The sequence below is a fragment of the Crocodylus siamensis genome, chromosome 15 (genome assembly GCF_052110815.1).
Source record: "Crocodylus siamensis isolate JL-2025a chromosome 15, ASM5211081v1, whole genome shotgun sequence".
Lineage (NCBI taxonomy): Eukaryota > Metazoa > Chordata > Crocodylia > Crocodylidae > Crocodylus > Crocodylus siamensis.
Window position 1 is genome coordinate 18,222,507 of NC_143409.1, and position 16,312 is coordinate 18,238,818.

General features: G+C 40.7%; 1 protein-coding gene across 1 annotated transcript in view; it reads left to right on the forward strand.

The window, feature by feature from the left end:
• The window catches only part of HOMER2 (homer scaffold protein 2), a 103,212-nt gene extending 93,240 nt beyond the window's left edge, over positions 1–9,972 (forward strand). The window contains exons 7-9 of the mRNA XM_090028713.1: positions 2,805–2,915; positions 5,142–5,222; positions 9,548–9,972. Coding sequence (XP_089884839.1) covers positions 2,805–2,915; positions 5,142–5,222; positions 9,548–9,736 — 381 coding nt within the window. The 3' untranslated portion in view covers positions 9,737–9,972. The remainder of the gene's footprint in view (positions 1–2,804; positions 2,916–5,141; positions 5,223–9,547) is intronic.
• The last annotated feature ends 6,340 nt before the right edge of the window (positions 9,973–16,312 follow it).

Here is a 16,312-nt window from a genome sequence, read left to right on the forward strand (position 1 = left end):
TTAAAGTATTTTAATGAGTCTCTTTTAAAACTTTTATCTTATATTCCTTCTTTTCCCAGGATAGAAAAAGAAGACACAGAGCAATGTCATCTTTTTGTGTTTGTTTGTTCTCTCCATCTTCTGGCTTGTCTGCTGCCTCATCTTACTCCTTATATTAGAAATCAAAGAGAGAGAAAAAATGGAGTAGAGGGAATAGAGGAGACTAGATAGCTGCTTTTCCCTGCCTCTAGCATCAGAAGGCTCAGAACTCAGAGCAAGTGGGAGGACTAGGGCTTACATATTGCCTAGAACAGTGGTGCCCAACCTTTTCACCCCTCAAGCTAGATGAATGGTGCAGGCTGGCTCCAGCTGATGGGCTCAATCCAGCTGCAAGGGGTTGGGCAGCTTGACCCTGATCCACATGAATCGGGGGCGTGAAGAGCAGGGCACTGTAGTCCCAATCCAGACACACATGGTTGGTGGGGGTGGGGAATGGGAGAGAGAGGCCCTGACCCAGACTCATGTTGGGGGTGCGGAACAGCCTGGCCCCGATGCAGATGGGGGGTGGGGGGGACCCGCAAGAGTAGGGAGGCAGCCTGACCTGATCTGGATATGGGGTGGGAGTGGGGCCTGGCCCTGATTTCCCTCCCTCCCCCCCACACTTTGCTGTAGTGACCCGAGTGAGGCTACTGCTGGCTGTGCAGTTTTTCCCTTGTTCCCTACTGCCAAACACTTGAACCTGTGGGGAGCCCCACTGGCTGGATTTCATGGCTCTGTGGGCTGCAATTGCCCAACAGGCTGCTGCCACATTGAGATAGTATGGGCACCTGTGTGTTAATGTTGCAAGATAAAACTTTGAACCATGCAATAGTGCAATTAAATCTCAGCAAGCTGTGCCATGACTTGAGTTATTCCCTCAACACTACCAGCACAAAAGGGAGGAGGGGCACAGAGCCAGACTGAGAATCAGGCCCACCAGCTTCAAAGAATTGTCTCCACATCACAAATCTGAAGACTATATCTAGTTCCCAAAAAACCCTTTCCCGCTTTTACTGAGTGTATAATTTCATGCTATTGTAGTGCAAAGATTGAATGTGAGCTGCAAGAGATGTAAATTTAGATATTTAAAAATTCTAGTTTAGAGAATGTATAAGATGCTCCTCTAATGTGGTGCTGTCGATCAAAGGCTTGTCACTGGCCCGCACGTTGTTTGCTACAAGTCGGAGTACAGCAACACTGCATTTCCAGGAGCACTGCTTGTTGTGATAATTTCACTCTATTGATCCTAAATTACATGCTAAAAAGTTGGGTCCTTTTGTTGCTGGATCCTTTTTTCGTCCTTCTGTTATATGGGTTGCTGAGGGATTCAAGCGTAAGGATCAGATTGTATGTGATATTTTTTCACTTGTCCCTAGGTTTTCAAAGCCCTTTTGCTCCTTTTTTGGATGCCACTAGCCTTCAAGTGAAGAATGTTACAGCTTGTGGAAATATTTCTGACAGCCAGGTTTAACCTGACTTGCCTGTTAGGGCACTAACAGTCTTGATGGAATTCACTTAGTCTTTCCAAGAGAGATTTTATGTATAGTTGTGTGTGTGACTTGGGGAGTTTGCTTTTGGAACATTGTGGTAGTTCAGAGAGAACAAAACAGTACTTCACAAAAATATTTCATTTTATGTAGACACCACTTTACACACTGGGAGTTGGAATGATTTGATGCTAATTGTTAGCATCTCAGTATTGCTAGTTTTCTAGAGGATTCAGGCTCCCAGGGCCAAAGAGTTGGTGTTTGTTAAGGATAAAAGCAGAGTTCCCTCATGTAGGAGGGAGAAACAGCAGCCTGAAGTAGTGAATGGTAGCTAAGTAGTAAAGTACGCAATATAATTATTCACTTACCATGTATAGTATCTAACAAAAAAGATGCTCTCACTGGCATCACCAGACAGAAATATGCCACTTCACACTGAGTGTAGTCTTCAAAAGAAAGTTTGTCACAATGCTACCTTACTGTGGCTGAGAGATTACAGTACCTAGAGGCCAGCCATTAAATGCTTCCTATGCTTCATCTAGCACTATTTATATACAGTGTCATCCTCTTCCTTTTCTGTCTTTTCCCTCGCATAGGTTTCTCATTAAGCACTGATGCTGTCCCCAAATGGTGCACAAGAAAGTTTTCTCTCCTTTGTTAATTAGTTAGACATTTTTGCACATTGGCTGACTTTAAACAAGCAAAGGGCAGTCTAAAAAGAACAGGACACTGAAAATTTAAAAATATACTTTAACATGCTGGCTTGGTGCCGTATAGGCAGCTCAGCTCCAGTTCAGGGTCTGGAGTGGCTAAGAGGTATGGAATCAGTGAGCTAATTTCCTCAGTGCAGGAACAAAGCATCATCTGTTACCCAGTGCTGGTCCTCCTGCCGAAGTTGTGATGCAATATCTAGTCCTTTCACTCTGTCTGGAAAACGAGCTGCCCTTGAGGAGGAGATGTTAGGCAAGTCAGAGAGCTTGCTTTCTCTTCCTGCTTTCTCATGCACAGTCTCATGTAATTATAAAAGGAACTCCATGAGCTATGGTAAATACAACCAAGGGGGCTTCCTAGTGCATGTGTAAATGGGTTAGTTTGCTATTAAAAAAAAAAAAAAAGCATAAAAGGTAATTTTGATCTTTTGTATTAAATGGTACATTCTAGGTAGCAGGTCCTCAGCTGGTGTAAATTATCATAGGTGCCTCAATTTCAGTGGAACTGTGACTGCTTACATCAGCTAAGCATCTGCCCCAGATTGGCAGAGGTTTGGAATTTGTGCTGACTGTATGATGTTACTTAAAGATTGAAGAGCTGGAAGAACAATGTAATGAAATAAATAAAGAAAAAGAAAGAAATGTACAGCTGAGCAGACGCCTCCAGGAACTGGAATCAGAACTTCAGGACAAAGATCTAGTAAGTAAAAATAAATATAGAAATGGCATAAATTCTTTGGAGTCTGAGTGGGTTTTTTAACTTTGTGTTGCTTTGCATAATATTGTACCCACAATCAAGCAGAGCTCCACATGTTACAATAGGTCCCCTTTTTTTATTTGAATTTGAATCTGGTGATTGTTAACAAAACTTGATGAATACTTTGGACATATTATACCTTTCTTCTGAGAATTTCTCTGTTCCTGAATTAAACAATATAATACCTGCTAAGATAGGTAATTAGGAGTATCCTCATTTTACAGCTTGGTAAAATTAATTGGACAAGTTAATTGACTTGTCCAAAGTCATATAGTACATGAGTTGAGAATAGGATTCAAGGATTCTGATTCTCAATCCCCCTCTTTAATCACTATACAAAGTATTCAGTAGAAGCAAGGGGGAGAAATAAGGTTGTTTCCCTGTTAAGAACATCGTCTCCCTGTTAAGAAATATACTTTCTCTTTAAGATGTTTTACAGTGAGGTGTTAGGCTTTATTGCATTGCTGTTCATACCCTTTTATTTTAAATCCAAGAGGGAAACTAAAATCCAAGGAGGTTGCTGATGTTCATTCAGAGTTAATAAATTTTCTTATTTTAACATAGAGGTGTTCATTTTGGCAAGGGGAATGATGTTGAAGACTTGGCCCTTGAATACAGAGAATGACTGAATCATTTTTTTTCATGATAGCAACCAAATGTTCTGTGCTGACTTGAGCAAATGCAGACAGCAGGTGTAGTCAAGCTTGCCTGGTGTCATTATAGCTTCTCAGCTGGTGCCCCTAAACAGCAGTGCAGTTAAAGGTTTTTAAGATGGTACAAGGAAATAGTTTAAGGAAATGGATTTTGATGTACAGTTATAAATATAATATAGTTTTCAGCACCATGTTTCAAAAGAAAATGTCATGCTTTCTTCCCAGCCTTTCTACTGTAATGCATATGTAATAACCCCTATTTTGTGACACCTATTTCCTCAAGGTTCATGTTTTTGAGACACCAAATAAAACTGAAAATTGGTTGACTCTTGGATGTTGCAGGCTTAAATTCCATTTACTTCTGAGCAGTGTGTCAGCTTGCTTTCAAATTGCTCTCTCATGTTAGCTAATTCCTAATGCTCATGTCATAAGTAGTCTGTCCCTGACTTTGCTAGATAAGCCAGCATGGAGCCTAGTCATAGATGTTGCCATTAAAGAAGCACCCCTAAAGTTCTGTTCATTTCAGGAGGAAATAAAAGGAAGTCAGATTGAAGGAAGACTGTTCCTTAAGTTGGAGAGGAACACACAGTTTTGGAGATAACTTCCTAGATAAAAGATCCTAATATTTCAAGATATCTAGGATTTTTTTTATCTAGGGGTAGGCTGGTATATTTGGCAAGTTTTTGCAGAAAGCAAGACAATTGCTGCAGAATATGCAAATGTTTCTTTTTCAGATCCAAGAAACCGGCTTATGATGTGTGGCCATAGCCTAACTGCTCAATACCATGTCAGATTTAAGTTAGATTAGGCTGCATATAATAACCACTAAATACTAGAAGGTATTGTGTAGTCCTGGTTAGTTACACCCTTCAAGTGTGTCCCCATGCTGCCAATCCTTATTATTTCCTTTTAAACTTTCTGTGTAAGTCTTGCTTCCGTATTATCTTACTGCGTTTTTCTGAACTCGTTTTGTTGGTCCATTTCATTTGTGTAAGATGTGAACAGTATCTCAGGTGGGATTGCTCAGAGCTACATAGAAGACAATCTATTCCTTTCCCATTCTGTGTTCTAGTGTAGCCCAAAACTATACTGATATTTTTTAGCTGCCATGCAAGCAAAACCATGTCTAATGTCCTGTCTGCCTAACACCCAGAGATCTTTCTTAGCCTTACTGTATTTCAGATGTGTGTCTCATTGAATATCTAGATTTCTAGTAATTTTAGATTGACAATTTATGCATGTAGCTAATTACAATAATCTTGCTGAACTAGATTGTGTTGTCATCTTGAAAGTATGTATTTAAGGAAGGATTAAATGCAGTGCAAACTTGACTACTTTTCTACCCATTATAAATTAATTAACTATGTATTTTATAATGAAAAAATATTATTTTCAAGTATTTTAACTCAGGTTGTGTGGCATGTGGTCTACTTTCACAAGTCATTTTACAGCCTCTTTTTTTTTCTTTTTTAACTGAAGTGTGCTGAAACTTTTTTTCCTTTTTTTCTCTCTCCAGGAATTGGAGGAGCTTCAAAAACAGGGTGAAATTATACCCCAGCTAATGTCAGAGTGTGAATCTGTATCTCAGAAATTACAGGTAGAGTTCACCATAACCATCCATATAAATAAAGTTGAGAAAATATTTATGTTTTTTATTGTTATATATTTTTACCTGTTTGTATTTATAATTGTTAAATATAAGGAATCCCCAGTTTGTGTGCTAATTACATGCAAAATATACTGTTCTCTGTCCCATAATTAGAAGCAATTTGATACTCGTTCTTTGCCTTGCTGTTTGAAGAAGTAGCTTCTCTGAGATCATGTTGCAACTGTCACCTGGCTGATTCCAAGATATTCTATATCTAGCATTTATGCTGCCGTGGCCTTGCATAGCCTCATATGGAAGTGCTGGCAATGACTGCTAACGCATACAGTAACTGACAGGCATTCACCAGTCACCTTCCAAATAGCTTTCTTGAATAGCCAAGTCTGTTGAATAATGTTCAGGCAGCTAAAGCTAACTAATATAAAAGGAGATGAATTTTTTTTCATTAATGGCTAGCTCTATAACTTTATGGGAAAAGTTCATTACGTGAATGTGTTCATATACTGGATAGTTCCATTTAAAAAAAAGTAATGGTCTAGCTTAACACCCCCTTTTTATCCAAGTACTTCATCTATTGCCCCCTTTGCAACATCACTATAGATTTGAAGTCTGTTTGGTTTTAATAGTTTTGTGGTTCTCTGTTTAAAAATCACGAGTTCAAGAATTTGCATTATAACAGTTTTAAGAACTGGTAATTTTGTATGACCATAATGCCCGAGCACCCTGCTCTCATGGGTTAGGGCCTCATTTGCCAGATGTCGTACAGAAACTGGACAGAGAGGCCATCCCTAAGCTTTCTCTGTCTAAGTGCAAGAGGAAAGGTGATATGTATATGCGAATGATAGATGGAAGAGCAGAAGGGAGCAGTGAGGCAAAACTGGTCAGCTTGACAAGCAGAAGTAAAGGCAGAGCAGCTGCCTAACAATTACTGAGTTTTTGTAGGCCTCATAGCAAAGGAAGTTTAAAGAGGGATTTGAAGCAGCATAATGAAGTAGCCCTTGTGGAATTTTTTCCCTGCATGCACAGAAGTAGCTTGAGAGCAATCTTAGAGGCACAAGTGATGAAGTCTGCCTGCACTGGAGAAACTGAGATGTTAAATGCGCAACTGAGTTGAAAGGCTGGGTGGGGATAGGCAATGAAAGACCTTAGAGTAGCAGTTCTCAAGCTGTTTGAACTTGAACCATCTCTCACTAGACTAGAGGTGCCCCTCCATAACTTGTGAGTTGAGTGGCTTCCACTTGCAAAAACGAATTAATACACTACAGTGCTTACCTCCTTACACAGGGGCTGAGTAGTAAGGGTGGGGGATCGTCCAGGCAGAGGTGAGCCTGAGCCTGGCTTATTTACTTAAAGTATTTGCTTCTCTTTTTACATCTTGCTTAGCTTCTCACACTTTGTGGCATCCTTCAAAAGACCTGGTGGCACCCCACAGTGCCCCAGCCACCCTAATTGAGAATATCTTTGCCACCAAAGCAGTGAGAGTATTTTGTGTCAGAAATGGAAAATGAAGCAATGAAAAAAGTTATGGTAAAAAACAGCAGCCTGACAGATCTTAGATTTTACAGTAAGACATAGCAAGACATAAACATAGTCCTATTTCTAGATCGTCACAGCTGGGCTATACCAAAGACTCATTTTAAGATCTATTCAGCTATGGGTGTCTCTCTTTTAGATATATCTGTATGTTTTCTCTTCTCAGCCTCCTTCCTCTGCATAAGTCAGCGACAGTGCTAAGCTTGCATAGTTAAACATACCCCATGACCAGATGTTATGAGCATGTAGTCACGTTCTCAGCAGTGAACTGTTTTTTTTCCCCACCGTTGACATACCAAAACTACAGATAAACAGATAGGGCATTTGTACACGTTTGCACCACAGCGCCAGGTGCTTTTAAAAGTGCCCAGGGTAGTGATGGATGCAGGTACATAAGTGTAGAAATGCACATCAGTGCTGAGAAAATGACAGTGGCATGCTTTTGAACTAAAATATATCAAAGGAGTTTTAGTTCAAAAGCTCACTGCTGCCATTTTCTGCATACTGACACACATTTTGCCACTTATACATACTGCACACAACGCAATGCACTGCAGTGTGCACCAGCTCATGTACGAAGCAGATTCAGTTAATTGAGTCTGCTCTGACATGCTGGATCTCTGACGCATCAGAGCATGAAAATGTATGTGTATAAATGCCTATAGTGAACGAGCAGGCCAGTGTGGTCTTGGAGATGAGTTTAGCAGTGCTCTCTTCAGGAAAGATGCTCACTTGGGGGTTATTAAAGGCATGTAAGAAGGAAAATGAAATTAAAAAACAAAGCAAAACAACAACAAAAAGCAGCAGAATAACTTGATTTGTAGGATTGGTGTATGAAGACTTCTGGATCATTGGTATGAGTTTGGTGTGGCTATGGCTGGAAATGTCCAAGAAGAGATTTCAAGTTGTTGCCTGATTAGGCCTTTGCTAAATAAATCATGCTTTCAAATGATTTTCATAAATAGTGGCATTAGCAGCTAGATCAAGAATGGAATCTGTGCCACCCTCTCATATGGAGGGGGTACTAAAAACTGAGACATCTTGCCAAGGCTGAGTTTGAGTACAAATAAAGGCCTTTGGTTTCTTTCAGTCTGGCATTTTCACACTCTTTTTCAAACTGCCATAAACATAACATTTAAAAAAAATAAATAAAACATGGTGGAAATATAGTCGGAAGGCTATTAAATAGGTCAGGGAGGGCAAAATACGGCCTGCAGGCTGGATCAGGCCCACCAGGCCATTCTATCCAGCCTACAGAGCACCTAAAAAGTTTAGAAAAATTAATATTTATCAATTCCTGCCTGCCTGTCAAAGGTGACAGGAGCCAGGGGCAGTAGGACCCAAGGGAAGCCAGCAGGACTCAGAAGAAAGGCCAGCCCCCCCCCAGTGTGTGTGTGTGTGTGTGTGTGTGTGTGTACGCGTGCGTGCCCATGCATGCATGCACATGCAATGAGGGGGAGAGGGACACAAAGCAATGAGGGAAGAAGAGTGAGTGAGTGAGGCACAGTGTGCATGTCTGTATGTGTGTGTGTGTTCACAGGGTGAATCCCACAAGCACACCCCATGATATATATGCACCCACCCCTCACACTGCTATACATACAGACCCTCACACCTCCGGCCACCCTCCCCCCACACACTGCTCCCCACAAACCCCATACCCACCCACACCCCACAAATGAACACACATACCCACATGCTTCCACACATCCCTATGCCCCCTACTCCCCAACAATATACAAGAATAAGATTTAATTTTAAGCTATTGTGTGATCACCTTTGTGTACACTACACAAATACATGTAAATCAGGACAAAAAATTTTTTTAAATCAAATTAATGAATGTTGTAGATGTTTGATTTTTAGAATATTATTTGATAGTTTTCTGGTTCCGAGATGGCACAACCCCTTGCTGAAAGGAGTACATCTAGGGGCAAGGAGAGGGACTTTGGTGGCAAAGGTCGGGGGCTAGGGGGTGGGACTTCTGGTCCCAAGATGGCAACCAGGGGGTGTGGTACCTGTCAAGGGGGCAGGGCCACCCATGTAGCCCTCAACAGCTTGCCAAAACTCAGTAAATGGCCCTCCACTTGAAATAATTGCCCGCCCCTGAAATAGGTGGTTAGAAAGTAATGAAAGCATTGGTCACTATAATGTGCTTAAAGCATTGTTCATGATTCTTAGTGAGAATAGGTTTGTGTACGTGCATTGCTGTTAAATGAGAAGAAAAAAAGATGAATGAAAAAAAAGAAAAGATATGTAATAGGAAAAAAAAACATTACTAGAGTAAACTACATTGAGGGACTACATCAGATTGACTAGATGCTTGAGTATAAAGCCCAAGTATAATTCAAGACTGTTAAATAGATAGATAAATCCTCAGGTACTCCAGATGATACTTTGGAAATGTTATTTTCTAAATTGAAAGCACAATAGATCATTTTGTATATAATTGGAGTCTAATTGTACAACTGTAGGAATGACAGAAATATATGCACGGTGCATGATTTAAATACAGCTGAATTTTAAGATATCAGCTGAATGACAATATCTAATGCAAAGCATCTTTTCCACTTAATCATTATTCTTCCCTGAACTAGTCAGGTTAAAGAAATAATAGCCAAAACATGTCAAACTTGCTTTCATAGGTGCTAGTGTTAGAGTAATAGGAAGTCAAAGTAAAACATTTTAAAATCTTCCCGACGTTGTTGCTTTATTCTGTTAAATGTGTTCATCTGCCTCCTCTGTGATTCATGTTATTTTTCTTTTTCTGTTTTTTTATTAAGGCTGCTGAGAAAAAGAACAAAGACCTTGAAGAGAAAGTCAGAGCACTCAGGGCAGAAGTGGAAGAGAACAAGCACAGACAGAGCAACCTTAAAACTGAATTAAAGAATTTTTTAGATGTACTAGATGGGAAGATAGATGAATTGCACGATTTTCGACAAGGACTGTCTAAACTGGGAATTGACAATTAGATCGAAACACATTTTTGTAATCTAGGGTCTGAATGTTTTGGTGTTTTGTTGATCCCAAATATCTGTTTTACAAAACATAACTAGAATGTTTCACTTGTTTGCATCAGTTTTGTACATAGAAGATGAACATTTTCTGTGTGGGTTTTTGGGAAGGGATTTTTGGTTGGTTGGTTGTTTTTCCCAAACTGATCGTGCTGCTCACTGAATTCTGTTGAGAATAGAAACTTTCTATATTGCTGCTCTGGCTTTGTGGGTTTGTGAACAGGTAGAGGATTCTGTCTCAGGAATCTGGAACTAGATCTACCTTAAAATGAATATGCAGTTAGTTGTTGCAGGGAAATTTATATCTTTCTAAAGGGCTGTTGCAACCGCAGAAACAGAAAACAAAGTATTTTCTAGTCCCAGTTATCAATACTCCTCACAACATACAATGTTAAGCTTTTGGTGGAATAGTATGGTGTTAAAATTAGACAGGACTCCTGCTGTGTATAAATCAGCATGGTAAAATGTCTCTGAGGTAAATAGTAGTCATGTGTAGGAAGTCTCTCCAAGTTGATGCTAAGATCTGTATGAACAAATCAGTAAGGCCCAAGACACAGAAAGAAGCCATGGAACGTTACAGCTGTGTGACCTGTGATCCGGGGTTTAGGACATGCCATGATGGGCACACAATCAGAAGTGTTGCGGTAGGTTTCAACCTTTGTACTTTGAAGAAGTCATGTGATGTAACCAACACTTGATGACAGAGCTTCATGTAATAGGAGTGTCTTCCTCCAGCCCTTTATTTTGAAATCCTTTTAATTAATGTAATAGTTAAATCTTAGGAAAATATACTTCTTCCTGGCACCAGATACGCAGCAATAGGGACAAGTTATACTTTTGCAAGTAGAAAGCTGAGCCCTCTACTTACCTGGCTTAATACTTCCTTTTACTGTTATGATTTCCGAGAAGTTAATCTAAAAGACAATTAGTTCAGTTCACAGAACTGCTGTGGGTTCTACACACAAGATTCTGCCCAAGAGATTAATGTGGGAATTAGGCACCCAGTTGTTCATTTATAAGGCCAAAAAGAAAAGGAGAAATGCTGTTGTATGTTGATTATTCAGCAGCTCTAAACACATCTTGTAATGCAGGAGAATGCATGGTATTTCAACAACGCAAGTGAATAACAAACAAGCTTAGTCAACATTGGTAGTACCAGTACCAGATTTGCTTAAATTGGGAAAAGGCTACTTAAATGTTCAAATGAACGTGTTCCAAGAGCACTTGCCAATTTATATCAATGTCACAACATTCACATATTACAAATCAGTAAAGCTTTTCTTTGTAAAGTTATACACAGTGGTTCTTAGTGGTCACTTTAATAGTTTAGGTGAAGTGTGTTGAATGCTGTTTTGCATATGGCTGTATAATTCACATGCTGAAGTCTGTGGAGATGGATTGTCTGCAATAATTGTTTTCTTTAGATTGCACTTCCATTGAATATGCAAACTAAATGGACACAATCATTTAGCACACAGATGACCTACTTTTCTTCTAGTATACTATTTGATGGCTCCATAACTGTGAATCTGTTAGCCACATCAGCTGAAAGGCAAGGAGGTAAAACAGTTGACAAATCGCAGGCAGAATATGTAGTCAGGCTCACTAGTCTACCTGTCATCAGTGTCATGTCTCACTGAAAGCCTTGTTCAGTCTTCTGTTTCCTCTTGTTATGCCTAGCAAGGCATGGGTTTGTTGCACTGAATTAATTTAAGGTATGATTTTAAATTTATTTATTTATATGGATGCCAAAGGCTGTGCGCTAACACTTATTTTGCATTAATCCTGGTTCATATTAAGTTCCTCCAAGCGTATTTCCATTTAGCCTGTCAGTTAAAAATCCCTTTCAGTTAATAATGGCTATGGACAGACAAAACAATTATGGTGCTTTGAGAAAGAGGCACTTACTGCTCACGGGTATGCAATGACTGAGTTGTTGTATTTGTTCCATGCGCCTGCTCCTATCCCACGCCAAATGAAGTGAAGTGCAATAATTTGCCCTTGAATACAACAGGTGCTAAATTATGACAGTTTAACTTCAAATGATAAAGTGACATAGCTGATGCACAGAACAGTTGCAATGGAACAGCTCAATTTTCATTCTAAGACCTACTTTTTTTTTTACCATTTAAGCCACACTTACTCTCCAGTAAGTGTCTACAAAACAGTTTGCATTGGTTTGACCAAGCTATTTTAAAAAGTTCATTTTCTGTCCATGGCCAACATATTCATTGCCCATGTGACAGAGACGCTGGAGCAGCTCGGAAGATGGTTTACAAACTCAGGTACACTAGCTGCCCCCATTCTTTCAGTTGCTCTTTCCCTGTTTAATTAATCTTCCCTCGCTCTTTTTCCTTCCAATACAATATAAGTACCTGGTCTTGGGATTTGGGGCCCTATTTCTTTTTCATTGCTTAAAGATCCCTGGGAATTGATCTCCTCTCTCCGCTGCAATACTTTTTGGGTTTTCTGGAAATTAGGAGAGATCGTAAGCAGCAATGTCCCGGGCTTCCAGTCCACAGGAAACCTTGCTAGCATTTTCTTCTCATCTTGATCCCTGCCAGACTTATTCTTTCATTGAGCATGGTTATTATGCCTGTGTACCACAAGCTTGCTGCAAGGGTAAAGCAAATTCCTTGATGTGAGTTCAAAATATTATTTTATTTATCATTTGAAGCTCTGTTGCAGCCTAGCAATAATCTCTCAGTGCCAGATATGAGCCACACTGAACTCCTCAGGGACTTGTTATGGTACAAAAATGCCTCCTCTCAACCTTTCCTCCAATGACAAAGCCCAAGAAAATAAAAGCTTTTCTTTGTGGCAGTTCTGAGGTTGACACACACATCTGGGGTTCAGGCTTTCTCTTCTCGGGCTTCATCCTTTTCTAGACGTTGGGAACTTCCCATAGTTCTGGAATTCAGTCCCTCCACTTCTACCATAGCCACTGCAGGTGCCCTTCCAGCAGTAGCTGGTCAATGGCCTTCTTCCTCTAGCAGTCCTTTAGGCCTGTTGGGTAACCAGTAGAGACTTGCCAAAAGTCTAACACCTGTTGTTTAGTGTCCTGTTGAAGCCTCCCTCAGAGTACGCTGCCTGTTCAGTCTGATGCTTGGGCTTGCTTTCCCACAGCCAGTCCTTCAGCTCTCGCTGATTCTCAGTTTGGTCCAACTTCAGAGTCCCCGTCTTAGTCCCTGCTCAGGTCTGAGAGGGAGTGATGGTGACTAATAATATGATCCTGCAGGGTTAAACTTCTCTGAAAGGGGAGAATGACTGAAAATACAGAAATGTAGAAATAACTTCTTCAGGGTGGGGAACCCCCAAACCTTCCAGGTGATTTCTTTTTTGCAGTTTCCAAAATCTGCCATCTCCTGGATGCTGTCCTCTCTTGGAAGGAGCTTCCACAGTCAGGATAGCAGGTGGCTTTTTTGAGTCGTCTCTTGATCACAGCTATGCGGCTTTCCTTCATGTTTCTTTCAAGGCTTGACATCACTGGAATGGGTCCAGTTCGACTCTTATTACCTCAGTTATAGCTACTGGGTGTTCTGTATCCTACAGAGATACAAAGGGTATAGGAAAGGTTTCACTCTGCTGCCTATCTTTTACTTACAAGAAAGTGCTACTCAGCTTACATTTGTTACCATGGTACTTTTAGTTCTGTTCCACCTCCCCTGTTTGTATCCACAGGGCTCAGGCTTTCCCTAGGTAGCGAGGCCACAATCAATTTGTCTCAATGATCCACTTCTGATGGAGCAGGCCTGATTGATAATCTGTGTATGAGGATATCTGTGGTAGGTTATGTTGACTCAGGACAATATGCTGAATCATGCTCAGATTGAATCAATTTGTGCCCTTGTCCTTCCAAGTCTTGAATATCTTCAGGGAAGATACCAAAGTGACCAAAGAAGGAGTTGCTGCTGCTATTTTTTGGAAGCATCAATTTCAGCTTCCAAAAGTCCCTCTACAGATATGTTTTTGCCTGTTAATAATGTACGGCACTTTACAAACCTGAGCTGTGTGTAGACTAAGCAAGAGGCATATGTGCATGACACTTTAAAGCAGGTTAAATGCTTTTTCACTGCTTTAATAGTGTCAGTATTTGCACATGTTGGCAGCATATTATGCAGTAATTCCAGCCACTGTAGCAAATTCGGCGGTGTACTGCACCTTAAATGACTTGGGGCGCAGCGAGCTAAAACTCCTCCGAGTTTTAATTTACTGCTCTACAGCCATGGAGCAAAGCACCGGGCTCCGTGCAGCTCAGGGGCTCTGCAGGAAGCCCTGCAGGCAGCCAGGCAGCAGCCTGGGAAGGCTGGCTCTGCCCAAGGAGAAGAAAAGAAGTGGCGAGCCTGATTTTTTGCCCCCCCTCTTTGGAGCATGCCTGAACTGCGTGGGGCCTGGTGCTTCCCTCAGTGACTGCAGTGCCTCTAGAGCCCCCTAAACTGGGTGCCTGCGGTGGGCGGGGGCGCTGACGCAGATGGAAGCACCAGCTCCCCCACCTTCTCCCTCCCCCAGCCCAGGGACCGCTCCGCTTGCCAGCAGCTCGCCCTCCCCTCCCCACTGCTGGAGAGGCAGGTAAGTTCAGGTGTGTGCACCACATGGTGGTTTTTAAAAACCCACCACTTCAGTTTAGGGCCCTGTTTCGTCTACATGCCCTCAGTTCTCAGCACCCCCAAATGAGTTCCAAAGCTATCACTTTGCATTAGGTTCACAGTACAGACTTGCTGGATCTCTTTAGGCAAGGTTACACCGTCTCCTGGATGACTTGGAAGATGGGGTTCCATTTCTGGATGTAGGTCTCTTCAGTGAAGTGGCTTTAGTGGCAAGAAATATCCTACCTCACTCTCTTGATCTTGTATGTGGAGCATTTTGTTAATAAGTCACATGCTCAGCACTGCCACTTCCACTTCTTGGGATCCTGCGGGAAGAATTGGAATGGCTCCTCTTCCGACTGAGCTTTTCGTTCCAGCACTTTATTTGTAGACTTTGGCAATAGACCAGTTCTTCCTCTGGAGGTCTTGTCTTCTGTTGAGAAACATTATCTTTACCTCCTCTGAAACATAGGGAGTGACGCTTAGCTTTGTTTAATGCCACAGTAACCTTTTAGCTGGTGTTAGAGCTGTTGAATAATGGATTTTGATTCAGTGGCTGAAGTAAAAATTAAAACAAAATTTTCAAATTGACTGGAAACGTTTCATTCAAGGGGTTAATTTTAACCTTTTCACTCATTCTGTCTCCTTTTTTGTATTTAGGTCAATTCTGAAATAAAACATCAAAATGAAAAGTCAAAAGAATTTCAAAATTATTAAAATTAAGTCCCTCAAATTTTCTGGAAATTTTCAACCTTTGGGCTGAAACTATTTGCTGGATTTGATTTGCATTTGTACATTGTTTGTATCAACCTGAAATTTACTTTTTTGGGCAAATTGAGTGTTGTCCAACAAAAAATGTTTCCCCAGGTCTAGCTGGCATCTCCTTTGCTAAGCAAGTCTTACACTGGACAGCACTGCTTTTCTATTCATTTAATCTCTACTTTCAGCATATTTTAATTAAATTCCTGTTTTTTAAATCCCAGGTACTCCTGTGTGTAGGAAACCAAGCACTGGGGTTGAAGGTTACTACTACTTTTATATAAATATATATATATATATAGCAAAAAGGGGGGGAGCTTTTAAAAATATATATTTTTGTTTCTGTGTACAAAAATTTAGGATGAAGCCTCTTAAGCCACCAATATTCAGTGGATTAAAAGCAATATGAAGAGTTTCTACACTCCAGCATTCTGCGGTCTGTAAGATGCTGCTGCCATTGCGTTTTGGGGAGAGAGAGCAAAAGCATTAAAGACTATAGTACTGTATTATTGTTGCTGCTTAACCTTAAACTCATTCCTTTATTGCTCAGTACTAGCTGGCATGTCCCACCATGGCTGACTTCAGAGTTGTCTTGCTGCCAGGTAAAGTAAAATGATGTCCACCTTCCCCCACGCTGTAATTGTAGAATCTGACTGGATGGAAGGAGAAGAGATGCACAAGGTAAAACCATGACATCACTGTATTCGTTGTACTTATCTTCTGTTTCTATGCTGCTTTTCTGCCTTTCCCCACCCATGAGCATTCACTTTTTTTGTTGTTGCTGTCCTGTATATTAAGTTCTAACCATTTTGACAGCTTTATACTTTGCTGAAGGGAAATTGATGGAATCAGCTGACTTTCTTCTGGTACTGTGTGATCTTGGAGCTATGGAGGTTTTTTTCCCTTTGCTACAAAATGGTGCAAGTTTTGTTAAATTCTCTTAGTGCCTATTTTAGTAGAAACTTTGAAACCATGAACAGTTTATAAGCTGATGCAAAGTTACCATCCTGAGTTTGCAAATAGCCAGAAACAAAAGGTCCAGCAGGGTTGAAATGCCCCCTTTATCTCAGTGTGATGGTAATGATGACTCCATATGATCACTGCTTAAATGTCAAAATGGTCTGTTATTCCACTGCCTGATGTTTTAGTAGAAACTTTAATTCTTGCTGTCTTTTCATAGTGCCAAACC